General features: G+C 34.9%; 1 protein-coding gene, 1 long non-coding RNA gene and 1 pseudogene across 5 annotated transcripts; 2 read left to right on the forward strand and 1 right to left on the reverse strand.

Annotated features, from left to right (window-relative positions):
• The first annotated feature begins 878 nt into the window (after positions 1-878).
• Positions 879-5434, forward strand: LOC104722890 (uncharacterized). 3 transcript variants are annotated; one of them, XM_010441145.3, is made up of 16 exons: positions 879-1234; positions 1393-1647; positions 1747-1809; positions 1929-2036; positions 2505-2582; positions 2892-2984; positions 3064-3150; positions 3249-3350; positions 3426-3545; positions 3647-3709; positions 3890-4032; positions 4143-4224; positions 4341-4445; positions 4732-4823; positions 4921-4990; positions 5117-5434. In XM_010441145.3, the coding sequence occupies exons 1-16, from the start codon at positions 1013-1015 to the stop codon at positions 5189-5191; spliced, it is 1758 nt and encodes a 585-aa protein (XP_010439447.2). In that variant the 5' UTR covers positions 879-1012; the 3' UTR covers positions 5192-5434. The 3 variants fall into 3 exon arrangements, with proteins under 3 accessions (XP_010439447.2, XP_087331028.1, XP_087331027.1); XM_087474902.1 differs by lacking the exons at positions 879-1234; positions 1393-1647; positions 1747-1809; positions 1929-2036 and adding an exon at positions 2191-2226; XM_087474901.1 differs by lacking the exons at positions 879-1234; positions 1393-1647; positions 1747-1809; positions 1929-2036 and adding an exon at positions 2195-2314.
• Positions 5435-10504: 5070 nt separating this feature from the next.
• Positions 10505-13617, forward strand: LOC104727862 (subtilisin-like protease SBT3.13; annotated as a pseudogene). Its single transcript, XR_015572217.1, has 9 exons — positions 10505-10592; positions 10820-10917; positions 11019-11201; positions 11286-11582; positions 11718-12109; positions 12201-12457; positions 12540-12654; positions 12758-12950; positions 13014-13617. The product of XR_015572217.1 is annotated as a subtilisin-like protease SBT3.13 (transcript).
• Positions 12403-13517, reverse strand: LOC147933826 (uncharacterized). The gene is made up of 2 exons (XR_015572220.1): positions 13386-13517; positions 12403-13267 (listed from the first exon to the last, which is right to left on the reverse strand). It is a non-coding gene; the product is annotated as an uncharacterized LOC147933826 (long non-coding RNA).
• Positions 13618-13658: the final 41 nt, after the last annotated feature.

The following is a 13658-nucleotide window of genomic DNA, read 5'->3' on the forward strand; positions in this document are numbered from 1 at the left end:
GTGAGGAAACACAAGAAGTTATGAAAGATGATGATATGTCTATACCAAAGAAAATGGAGATAGATACTGAGATAAAAAAGATGATGAAAAAGCTGTGACGGAAGATAAAAAGTAAGAGGTTAACTTGTGATTGTAGGCAAGACTTATCCTTTGGAAGAAGAGATGTTATAGTTTTACAAATACTAAAAATGTAGACTAAAAGACCACAAGAGTAAAAAACACTTTTATCTTTGTTCGAAAAGCTTCACGATGGAGCAAGAATAATAAAGATGTTTCTTTGAAGAAGAGATTGAAACTAGGAACTCATAGGTCAAACTCTTTTATTCATTTTTATTTACTCGTAGTTTTGATGTTACATCATAAATATTTTTATTTACTCGTAATTTTGATTAAGTATAACTTTGATGTGATTACAAATATACGATAGAGGTGGATATTGAAATATTTTTTGGTTTGATTTGAGGCGGATTTTGTTTCAGAAAATTCCACTATAAAATTTCAGTATGGTTTCAGCTTTTTGGGATCTAGAGTTTTTTAATATATAAATATTATCTTTTTTGTTTAATGTTGACAAATTAGATTTTTTAAGGTAAAAAAAAAATTGAAAAATGATAATCAATCAACAGAGACATTGACTTTCTTTTTTTTTGTTATTATTATAAACAACATACAAAAATAATCTTAAAAATAATTAAAATAAAAACAAAATACACAAACAATCCTAGTTTACTTAACATTGAGACGAAAGAACACATAATACAAGAGATTGCATAGATTATTTATGGTGGGCTTAAATCCTTTAAATTGGGCCACTAATATGGGCCTATATCGGAAGAGACGGAAAAGAAACGGTAAATGCAAATTACCAAATCGAACCAACGACGAAAAAAAAGATTTCTTTAGCAAACCGACTCCGTTCATAATATATCCATCCTCTCTCTTTCTCTTTCTCTCTTTCTCTTTCTCTTTCTCTTTCTCTTTCGCATCACCGTTTCTGATACTTCACCCCAATATGACCGCCGATTCAACCGTCGCACACGAGAATAGTGTCGTTACCAACGGCGATGTCTCCAACGGCAACACCATCGTTTCCTCGAAGAAATCTCGCGAGAGCGACCGTCGCCGCCGCAGACGGAAGCAGAAGAAGAACAACAAAGCATCTCAGGCCGATGTAGATGAAAAAGACGTTTCCGGTGCTTCTGATTCTAAGGAGAATGCGGATCCGCAGCAACAGGTTAGCTTTGTGCTATTATTCTCGCTCTCTATTAATGGGATTGGAGATTTTCTAGGGTTTTTATTTTGTTAGGGTTTTTGATTTTTTCTTTTTTTTTTCGATTTTGTTTCGTATTGATTTATGGTTTGTGATTTTGTTGTTGTTGTTGGTGGTGTTAGGTTTCTGAGGAGATTGTGATAGAGTATGTTCCAGAGAAGGCTGAATTTGAAGATGGTTTTAACGATGAGTTTAAGGAGATCTTTGAGAAGTTCAACTTCCGGGAAACCGTTGCCTCTGAGGAAGACGGTAAGAAGGATGAGTCTGAGGAGAAAGAGGATGTAAAGAAGAAGGTTAACTCAGACTCAGACGACTCCGACGAGGAAGAGCAGGATAACCACCTCAGAGAGAAAGGCATCTCTAATAAGAAGAAAAAGGTCTATCTCAAATCCTATTTGTATTTTTAGCTCTTGTTTAAAGCTTGGTATACCACATTTGTTCTTATTTTAAAGATTCTGACTATTCTGTTTTCTCAGCTTCAACGTAGGATGAAGATTGCTGAGCTGAAGCAAGTTTCCGCTAGGCCTGATGTCGTTGAGGTATGAATGCTTTCCTTTGGTGCTAATAGTTCCAACTTCCAAGTATGGGTTATCTTAAGCTTTATCTCGTTGTGTAGCTCTCTATATCTTATTCAGTAGTTCTGTTTTAACATTTTCAGGTCTGGGACGCTACTTCAGCAGACCCAAAGTTGTTGGTGTTCTTGAAGTCCTATCGGAATACAGTTCCTGTTCCAAGACACTGGTCCCAGAAGAGAAAATATTTGCAGGTTTGTGATATTTTTGAGTAATGGTAGTGTAGTTAACTATATGCTTCTGTGATTTGTGGGTGTGGCACATTGGGGGAATTATATCAATAGGGATAGAACATCTGTGATAACCATGTCAATTAAGTTTCCTTATACCTATATATGCTTCTTGCAGGAGAGCGTCTGATAACCATGGGGCCTGGACTTCTAGGTGTAACCGGAGAGGACTCTTTATTATTTTTTGTTCTATATTTGAAATCTGTGGTGCTTAGTTTTGAAGATGTTTGATGCTTTTCTGGGTAAAGTGTATAACGTATCAGCTGAGTGGGATATTCCCATTCTCAAAATGTTCTTTTGTGCTTTCGTATCCATTTAGGATCTTGCTTAGATGGTCTTAGGATTCTGTCAAGTATCTTTGTGTTAGGTTATTTATTACTTGCTCTCTCTTTCTTAAGTTGGTGACATCTCATCGGGGTTTGATTTTTGCAGGGAAAGCGTGGTATTGAGAAGCAACCATTTCATCTTCCTGATTTCATTGCTGCAACCGGAATCGAGAAAATTAGACAGGTATCTTGTCTTGGAACCCGTGACTTAACTTTTCTATTGACTTGCATATTTTTCTGTCAGACGGTGTTTACTTTTATAGAAATATGCTAATTAGGTATGAGGAAACAAGCTTTTTGTCTAGCATCAGTAGATTTCTCATTCTTTTCGATCTCAGTCATACATTGTATCTGCTTGAAATTTAGTCATTTCTTGGTGCCATATTCATATTCAAATTTAAGTTATTCTTTGTCAATTTTAGTTGGATCCACTTAGGTGTAAGTCGCCAAATGCTTCTACTAGTCAGCTAATTCTTGTGTGGTTCTTGTACAGGCTTACATTGAGAAAGAAGATGGTAAAAAGTTGAAGCAAAAGCAGCGCGAGCGAATGCAACCAAAGATGGGAAAAATGGACATCGACTACCAGGTTTGTATCTTTCTTTTTGGTGATTATGTATTGATATTGTTCTATAACTGATAAGTGAAAATGAACCTTCCTTCTTCAGGTCCTCCATGATGCATTCTTCAAATACCAAACAAAGCCTAAGCTGTCAGCTTTAGGCGATTTGTATTTTGAAGGGAAAGAATTTGAGGTACTTCCTTGTGACATACTTTACATCTTTATCTATAATTACATTGTTTGGTTTTATTTTTGTGTACCTGAATCTAATTAATACCATTTGGGAATTAGGTTAAACTGAGGGAGATGAAACCAGGGCTTTTATCACATGATTTAAAAGAAGCTCTCGGTATGCCTGAAGGCGCCCCTCCCCCATGGCTAATTAATATGCAGGTGAGTTTATTTTGACTTGTCTTGTTAATTATTCTGATTGAAATTGAATTGTTCACCTTAAATTTTGGTTAACAGAGATATGGTCCTCCCCCGTCTTACCCACATTTGAAAATTCCTGGTTTGAATGCCCCTATTCCACTTGGAGCTAGCTTTGGTTATCATCCTGGTGGCTGGGGAAAACCTCCTGTTGATGAAGTAAGCAATTTTATCTACATTGTTTTAAATTATTGTTTGTGCCATCTAGTAACTTCATTTCTTATTTTTACTTATTTCTTCTTATTGTCTGTGTCATATAGTCTGGGCGTCCATTGTATGGAGATGTCTTTGGTGTCAATCAACAAGATCAACCTAACTATGAGGTAATTGTTTTCATCTCTCTGCTCAACTCCGATGTCTGTTTTAAAATTTTACGTCTAAATTGTAGTTGATGTGGATCGTGTGGTATTAAACTAGTGGGTACAAACCACAAGGTGTGATGTTCCTGTTGAATATTTAAAGATCAGAAAGAAGTGACGGTTATTCTTTTATCATTATTTCAGGAGGAGCCTATTGATAAGAGCAAGCACTGGGGTGATCTAGAGGAAGAGGAAGAAGAAGAGGAGGAGGAAGAAGAGGAACAAGAAGAGGAGATGGATGAAGAGGAACTAGCAGACGGCACTGAATCTGTTGATACATTGTCGAGGTATTGTTTTGCTTATGCAGGATACGTTGATGAGGTGTATTTTTATTTGTTGCTTATCATTACAATATATAAGTATAAAACTGATTTTATTTTTTTTCCTTTCTTTTCAGCACTCCTACTGGTATTGAGACACCAGATGCAATTGAACTTCGTAAGGATCAGAGAAAGGAACCCGATAGGCCTCTGTACCAGGTATGAAACCTACTGATAATCTAACACACCACGTAGAATTTTCTAGTAATGGATGTCGAGCAATATTTCAATTCTCACCGTTGCTGCACTTTAATACTGTTTTTTAATTTGTGAAGGTTCTCGAAGAAAAGGGTGAGAGTGTTGCTGCTGGAACAGTGCTGGGAACCTCTCACACGTACGTTATTAAGACTGGTACTCAAGACAAGACGGGAGCCAAAAGGGTAAGCATTCTGTTGTTTTATTACCAGTGATATGTTTACTAAAGGAATTGGTAGAGTGTGTTAGATGGCTAGCTTCATATGTTGTTACCAAATACGTAGTTGATAACAAAATTCCATATTTCCATGTTAGTTGAAAATGAGGAGGTCGTTTGGTCAAATAGGTCGTTAGTTTGTATATTCCAAAATAACCATGTAGCTTTTCTGAAGCTTTGATAGTTACACCTTGATTCTACTGCTTGCTTTTATGACAAGTGGCTAATACATGCATTTGTGTCGATTTGAGCAGGTTGATTTGCTGAGAGGGCAGAAGACAGACAGAGTGGATATCAGTTTACAGCCAGAAGAGCTGGATGCTATGGAAAATGTTTTACCTGCCAAGTAAGTAGCAACACTTTTGTTGATTATCTCTACATGAGTTCATAAGCCAAAACCGAATATATAGAAGTTCTAAACTAAACGATTGACTTTTTTGAAGGTATGAGGAGGCAAGAGAAGAGGAGAAATTGCGCAATAAGCCAGTGGATTTGAGTGACATGGTCGTGGAGGTAAAGTTTCTCTCTCTCTCTCTCTCTCTCTCTCTCTCTCTCTCTCTCTCTCCTTTCCCCACTCTATATTTGAAAACTATTGATATGAATGCGGATGATTAAGCTTTTTACCTTGTTGGTTAACAGCACGTGCAGCAGAACAGTAGGAAGAGGAAAATGCACGATAAGGAAGGGAAGAAGAAGAAAGATTTCAAATTCTGAGGTAGCTAAGGAGATCTATGGAAGAGACACGAAAGGATTCTGGATTCTGGACATGAGAGAAAACAGAGATTCATGTTCTAGCTTTTGAGTCTGGAGTCGGAAATCTGAGTTTTTTGGTCTTAAATGCCGTGGATATACTATGTTATCATAAATCTATCTTAGCTGAAGTAAAACTTGTTTTGGATTTGAACAATTCTAAGCCTGGAAAAACCTAAAAAAAAATGAAGAACTTTGTTTCGTAAACGTGATAGATTTGAGTTAACTGAATAATACTTTGCTATTAGAATGTAGAAGAGAATACAGAGGTTGTAATCTCGATATCGGAACTCTCTCTCTCAGATCAACATTGGTCTCTCTCTCTCACTAGCACATCGCTAGAAACAATCCTCACCAGGTTCTCTCTCTAACATCAACATAATGAAATTGAAAAGCGATACAACGTCTTTATTCATTCAAATTCCTCTTTCTCTTCTCAACTGCAAACCCTCTTTTTCCTTCCAAGTCTTCCCGAGTCAACAACTTTGACCAAAGTCAACTTCTTCTTTCTCCTTTAGCTGACGTGGCACTCCTCTTCGATAGTAAGTCTGGTGAAACGTATCAAAACGCCGTCTCACTTATTTATATAAATCTCGAGCACCTTTAGCGTTATGTTTGTGAATTAATTCGTTAAAGAGTTATGTATGATTCAGGTTTATCGGGGGAGTTTAAAACCTGGTACGTTAACAATTCTTGGTACGCGACTTATTACTGTGTAATAACATAAAAACAGTAGTGAACGTGCGACAAAATAGTAAAAATAATAATGCAAAGCATTTCAATGGATCCAATGTTTAAGGGATGTTATTGCAGAGGTGATTCTAAATCCATATGAATTTGTAAATTTTAAAAATCAAAATACATGGATTTTGAAATAACAAGTTTTATCTTTAGATTTAAATCTTTCTATTTTACACTTTCAAATCCATTCAAATCCATTTAAAACATAATGTGGATTTTAAAATCCAAAAACAAATCATTAAATGAATAACATGGTATTTTAAAAAGTATTTGTAAATCACATAACCAATAACACATAATTTTGATAAGTATTTTAAAATCAATGATTGAATAACACATGATTTTTGTTTGGATTTACAAATCCATTAAAATCATAGAACCAATAACCCCCTCTAAAATTGATATCTAACAACTTTCTTAATTTGTTCTTCTTTTTTGACCTTTTGGTATCAATAATGTTAAGTATTTGTTCTTCTTTTTGTCAACAAGTTGAAGAAGGTGTTATAGCTTTTCACATTGTGTCACACATTCACTGCAAAACCCACTCTTCTTTTTGCCGACCTATTATACCCATAATTACATAAACCGGAATTGGTTTCTCTCCTGTGACTGTGATCCTATATCTCGGTTTAGAGTCCTCTATATATATATATATAATATATCATCTATACTACTTAAGAAAATTAAGTTGATAATGACCTAACAACTTCTTAACTACAGTACCTAACCTACTGAATTAGTCGGACATTATTGATATTAGGATAGTACCCGCGCTACGCCACAGGATTGTTTTATATTTTGTTTTTATTTTTATTTTGGATAATTTTATATGTGTTTGTAATTAAAAATCATTATTAATATAGTTTTTGACAATGTTTATTGGTAATATTTTTGGTTTTAGGTTTTTGTTATTATGTGTTGCTAGTTTTATTATTATAATGAAATTGTAGATAAAAATCAAATTTTTTCTTCTATTAGGATGTATTGGAGGACCATTATAATTGTTAGTTGTTTTGTTTTATTTTATCAATTTTGGCGTTTGATATTTAATGTTTTTATCAATACCGTTGAGATTTTTAAGAGTTTTTGGTTTTTTAAAAATTGTTTGATTGTGTTATATCAACTCTACTTCCTTACATGTTTATGAGATTAGTAAATTAATTATTAAACATATAATGAAAAAATGTTTTTTCTCGCTTCGGAAAAATTAACTCATATGAGTCGAACTTGTGTTCAAAATTGTCCAACCATTCTATTCTTCGGATATGAAACTTAATTTATTTTATGTTTTTAATCAAAAAAGAAATCCATCAAAACATTTTTTTTTCATTAACATCTCATTTTTGGGGTTTATGATTGCGCTTTTGATATGATGATTGGGTATGGTTCACCTTATGTAAAAGTAAAACCCATTCTAGTTATATATACTGAAATCAGTCGTCGATCATACTACTGGTGTCTGCTGAGAAAGGTTCTCGTTGAAACAAAGTTAGAACCACTTCGGTTTATATATTACGGGCAAGTTTGGTTTAATTTCATTTAGGCGATGTTGTTTATCTCACGTGGCAAAACAATATGCCATGTGCTTCATTTTTAAAAAATTCTATTAATTTATTAAAATTGACAAACAAATCAAAATATTAAAATCTATACTCAAGTTTAAGAGAAAAAGTTACATGAAAGAAAAGAGACTTATTATAGCTTGAGACATGTTGAGTTGTATTATTTGAAATGTTTTTATTAACTAACGATTTTACTGAGATGTAAAGCTGAAAAAACCTAAAATGTTGAGTTGTTAGACAAGGAAAGCAACACATTCTAGTTTGATTGTATTGATTATTATACCTAGACCTCTTAACTAACTATTAGGGCTTTATATAAGATGGAATATATAATTAAATGTATTGGTATCTGCTTAAACAAATTAATTAATAATTTTACTATACAAAAGATCTATAGCTATAAAGCCTAGCTAATGAAATGGCCTATATTTTAAACAGCTTAATAGTTCTTTGCAAGGCTAATTTCGTGAGAGTTTTTTTTTTTTTTTTTTCATATACAAAACGCAACTTCACATTTTCACAAAGGAAGAGTTAATCTTAACAGCTTCGTAGCCACTCATGCTTCATATTTCTTATCAGACCAACAATCTGTATAGATCCTTTAGCTGCACGTTCATAAAAGTCTAACTAAGTATTGAGGCTAGAGAAAAAGGTCTAAAAGTATGAATTCTTCAACAAACGTACATATATTATATAGCATACTAATCACAGAAGCAAACATGCAAACCGTAACAGTTGGACAAAACTCAACGGACGGTGACTTTTAAGGGTGTAAGAACAACCGTGACTTATTCATCCTTCCCCAAGTCTCACCTCCTTCCTTTATTTCCAACGCAATCTCTACAAACCAAAATCTAATTCCCATCATATATATACTTACTAAACCGACTTTGATCAGTGCCAGAACTCACAATTTTAGACTACTTGCGAAGCACCAAAAACCTTTTAAAACCCTCAAGGTCAAGGTTTCCAATGCGTCTCCTTTGGATCATACACTCTTGACTCATGAAATTTAACAGTAAACAACATATCATCAACCGCACAATACGGTTCTTGCCACAGAGCACTCAAATTATCTACTCCTTCCCATGACTTCAATTTAGTTTCTTTGGGCTCCTAAGCATAATTAAGAACAGTGCTTATCCATCACGTAAATCTTTTTTTAAGGAGAGGTCAAGCTGCTGCTTCAGCCGCCAAGACCGACTAGAGTAAAAAACAAACTTTGTTTCTCGTTTTCTTTATTTCAAGTTTTGTTGTGTGTGGCTTCCTTTTAATCTTTGTTCTCAAATGCTAACGATTTTATGATAATCTTTGTCTTCTGTGTTATGACAAGTTTTGATTATTGTCCTCTATCCGAATTTTGCTATTGCTTGGTTTGTTCTTGTTATTTAACGAACCATATTAAACCGGGTATGTCGTTATATGTGCAAAGAAGAACATAAGTAGTATTGATTAAACGACAAAATAAAGTAGTATTATTTAACTTTTAAGCCTACTTATTTTTAAAACTAAGCCCAACAAAATTAAAATCAAGTTTAAGAGAAAAAATGACATGGAAAAAACAGACTTGTTATAGGTTGAGACATATTGAGTTGTATTATCTGAAATGTTTTTATTGGCTAATGATTTTACTGAGATGTCAAACTGAGAAAAGCCTAAAGTGTTGAGTTGTCAGATAAGGAACGCAACACATTCTAGTTTTATTGTATTGATTCCTCCTAGATCTATATGAGATAACTAGAGGACTCTATTATAAGAAAGACGACAATTGTAAGAGTTAAAGAACTCAAGACTGAGATATTTTTTTTAAGTGAGTTTGTTTGAGTTTTGATACTCCTCTCAAATCAAACCAACCAAATCCAAAAATTGAATCAGAATCGAATTCTAAGTTAACCCAAAAGTTCATCACTAATGGTGTGGTGTCATGAACCATTAGTTGAAAGACGAATTACCTTATAAATAACCATAGAGGCTTCTTTTTCACACACACACACACACACACTTCACTTAAGAAAATGGAAAACTCTTTACGAAGTTACAGACTTGTGCTTCTTCTACTAGCAATTGCTCTGGTCCTATGTCTAACCATGATTGAGCTGAGTCTTCTTATTATAGCTGACGGAGCGTTAGACACTAACAGCAAGGTCTGTAACCAAAGTAATACCTTTTTCTATACTCGCTAAGAGTTTACTACTTTGTAAAAAAATTTCTTATTAGGTCTGTGCAGTGACGTGCCTCATGTGTAATGAAAAGGGCATTTGCCCAAGGCCACAAAATAATAAAAACTGCAAGATCATATATATTTTTAGTTAGGTTATGTATTTAGTTTGAAAATATGTTTATGTTTTTTATTAATTCTTCTTATTTCATATTTCTTAATCTTTTATTTGTATTAATAGAGCATTATATAATGTATTAGATGTTTGAAAGTAAAATGAAAAACTATATGAAAATTGAAAACTTGTTTAAAATTTTTATACGAAAATATATTTTTAATGAACTAACAAAATGTTAATGTGACAATAAAAAATAGATGGTATGATATTTTAGAGTCTATTTTATATGTTATAAAAACACATACGTAAAAATATTTTACTTATGTTTTGTTCATATTTTACATATGTTTTTCTTATTTTTTGTTAATATATACCATTTCAAAGAACAAAAAAAATAACTAATTTCTGCAATATATAAACAATCACACCTACAATTTATATATTTATATAGAATTTAATGTAAACTATACTCAATGTATCAAACAATCAAATAATTTATATATATATATATATATATAGATGATTTTATCATAATAACAAAATAATATAAATATATAAACAATTAATTTTTTTTATCATCTACCTATCGTATATGTAACCATCTAGTATATATATCATTTTTAACCTTTTTTAATAACAAAGAACATATTTTTTAATTCGCCCTAAGCCTATATGAACCTAAGCACGACACTAGGTTTGTGTAGTGTATCTTGGCAAAAGAGAACATGATGATCCTAAACTTGTCACAGCTTCTCATCATCAAATGCTTGAATCACTTCTTCAAAGGTACTTAAATTTAATGATCTTTCGAAAATGCCAAATCTCTATAGAGAATAATAATACCTATATTAGACATTTTTTGTTTGTCATATATATACATTTTTATCTTCATTTGTTAACAGATATATACAAAGAGGTTGATAATAAATTACATTCGTTCCTTGTCACCTAAGAAAGTCTACTCGCTAATACTGATATACTCTGTTTTCTTTTGTTTGCCATGTTATATACAGCAAAGAAGACGCACATAACTCAATGATCTACAGCTACCAACATGGATTCTCTGGTTTTGCGGCACTTCTTACATCTTCACAAGCAAAGGAAATTTCAGGTACTCAACAAAATTCAAACTCACATATGAGGAAAATTCTGATCTTTTTGGCTGCAAAGACAAATTTTCTAAACCAGAATCTTGTAAATAAACACATGCAGAGCATCCAGCCGTAATCCATGTTATACCAAACCGGATTCTGAAACTGAAAACCACAAGAACTTGGGATCACCTTGGCCTCTCCCCAATTCCAACTTCTTTTACTTCTTCATCATTATCTGTAAAAGGTCTTCTTCATGACACCAACTTGGGCAGTGAAGCTATCATCGGTGTCATTGATTCCGGTCTCTCTAACTCCAACTCTAACTCTCTCCTTCTCTATCTACCCTTGGCTCACATCATGTATGTATGTATGTATGTATATTCAGGGATATGGCCAGAGTCAAAGGTAGTCAACGATCAAGGCCTTGGACCAATACCTAAGCGTTGGAGAGGAAAATGTGAACCAGGAGAACAGTTTAACGCCACAATACATTGCAACAACAAGTTAATAGGAGCTACGTACTATCTAAATGGTCTACTCGCCGCGGTTGGAGGAAAATTCAACAGAACAATCATCCAAGATTTCAAATCCACCAGAGATGCAAACGGTCACGGCACACATACGGCCACAATAGCCGGTGGCTCATTCGTTCCCAACGTGAGCTTCTATGGTCTAGCCGGAGGTACTGATATATAGAAGCTTTTTCCAAACTAAGCCCAGAGTATTCACCAGAGAAATTAGCTTAAGAGTCAAGGTACCGGTTTTTAAGACAATAATTTGTCTCCTTTCTAACCGATCGATGTGGGATTCTTATCAGGTATGGTCCGAGGTGGAGCTCCTCGGGCCCGCATAGCCTCGTACAAGGCGTGTTGGAACATAATGGGAGACGAAGGAGGACGAACTGAGGGAAGATGCACATCTGCTGATATGTGGAAGGCTTTTGATGATGCTATACATGATGGGGTTGACGTTTTGTCGGTTTCTATTGGGGGGAGTATCCCCGAGGACTCCGAGGTCGATAAGCTCGATTATATCGCAGCTTTTCACGCGGTGGCTAAAGGGATTACGGTTGTGGCTGCTGCGGGTAACGAAGGGCCTGGTGCTCAGACTGTTGACAATGTTGCTCCTTGGCTCTTGACCGTTGCTGCAACTACTCTTGACCGGTCTTTTCCTACAAAGATCACACTTGGGAATAAACAAACCCTCATGGTAATTAAGTTTTGTTTCCAAAACAAACTCAACGTTTAAACCTTAAACCCTAAACCCTAATTCTTACTTTTTTTTGTTGGTGTCTAACTAGGCTGAATCTCTGTTCACTGGACCGGAGATTTCAACCGGTTTAGCTTTCTTGGACTCCGACAGTGATGATAATGTTGATGTAAAGTGGAAAACAGTTCTTGTTTTCGATAGTGCTTCTCCAATTGCAGGGAAAGATGTCGCAGCAGTCATCTTAGCCCAAAAGCCTGACGATCTTCTTTCTCGATGCAATGGTTTACAATGCATTTACGCTGATTACGAGCTTGGAACTGACATTTTAAAATATATACGTACCACCAGGTACTTATCTTTGAAACATAAAATAAAACTCTGTAACATTTTTGAAATATATACATACATCATTGATCTGTTGAGCCAACAGATCTCCCACGGTGAGAATTAGTGCGGCTACTACACTAACCGGTCAGCCTGCAACGACTAAAGTTGCTGCATTCTCATGCAGAGGACCTAATTCGGTTTCACCAGCCATTCTCAAGGTTATAAAAGCCACTATGTCTATCATATATGTGTGCTTCATAAGCTGAAACCTTCCTTCTTCAGTGAACTTGTTAAAATATCTGGTCATGTTTTACTCTGTAGCCTGATATAGCAGCCCCGGGTGTGAGCATGCTCGCGGCATATAGCCCGCTTGATCTAGAACAACACAACGGATTTAAACTCGACTCAGGGATATCGATGGCAACTCCTGTTGTTTCCGGAATCATAGCTCTCCTCAAATCTTTACACCCTAAGTGGTCTCCAGCAGCAATTAGATCAGCTTTGGTCACAACAGGTTCTTGCTTCTTCTTATTCTTCTTTTTTATAAACAAACGGACTAATCAGACTTCTTTTGTAGCTTGGAGGACAAGTCCAACTGGAGAACCCATTTTTGCGGAAGGATCAAACAAGAAGCTAGCAGATCCATTTGACTATGGAGGAGGACTAGTAAACCCTGAAAAAGCTGCAAAGCCCGGACTTGTCTATGATATGGGGATCAAAGATTACATCAGTTATATGTGTTCTGCGGGTTACAATGACTCCTCAATATCTCGTGTGCTCGGTAAAAAGAACAAGTGCCCAACTCCTGAGCCATCAATTCTTGATATAAACCTAGCTTCAATCACAATCCCAAATCATGAGAAAGAGGTCACACTCACAAGAACTGTAACCAATGTTGGACCCATCAAGTTATTCTATAAAGCCGTGATCGAGTTAACAGAGTACTCACTTTCTCTGTTAAGGCTAAAACGAGTCATAAAGTCAACACTGGCTACTTCTTTGGCAGCTTAACATGGACTGATGGTGTTCATAATGTTACCATTCCTGTCTCTGTTAAGACAAAGATTAGGATCAAGCCTTAACAAGAAAACTCATTATTGTCTACAACGATCTAAATCGATGTAATAAACAGAGCCATATGATGCTCATGGTCTTTGTCCTTATGTAAACTTTTGCCAATCCTAGTTCAAAGTGTGTTGAATCAAATCAAGATCATCATAAT

The sequence above is a fragment of the Camelina sativa genome, chromosome 11 (assembly GCF_030686135.1).
Source record: "Camelina sativa cultivar CO46 ecotype springtype chromosome 11, ASM3068613v1".
Classification (NCBI taxonomy): Eukaryota; Viridiplantae; Streptophyta; class Magnoliopsida; order Brassicales; family Brassicaceae; genus Camelina; species Camelina sativa.

What these genes read in the sequence shown, in the direction of transcription:
- LOC104722890 (XM_010441145.3), top strand. Translation starts at nt 1,013, where the DNA reads ATGACCGCCGATTCAACCGTCGCACACGAGAATAGTGTCGTTACCAAC. An exon ending in AGAAGAGAAAATATTTGCAG is followed by an intron (nt 2,037 to 2,504) that starts GTTTGTGATATT and finishes TGATTTTTGCAG; the next exon opens with GGAAAGCGTGGTATTGAGAA. An exon ending in TCTGTTGATACATTGTCGAG is followed by an intron (nt 4,033 to 4,142) that starts GTATTGTTTTGC and finishes CTTTCTTTTCAG; the next exon opens with CACTCCTACTGGTATTGAGA.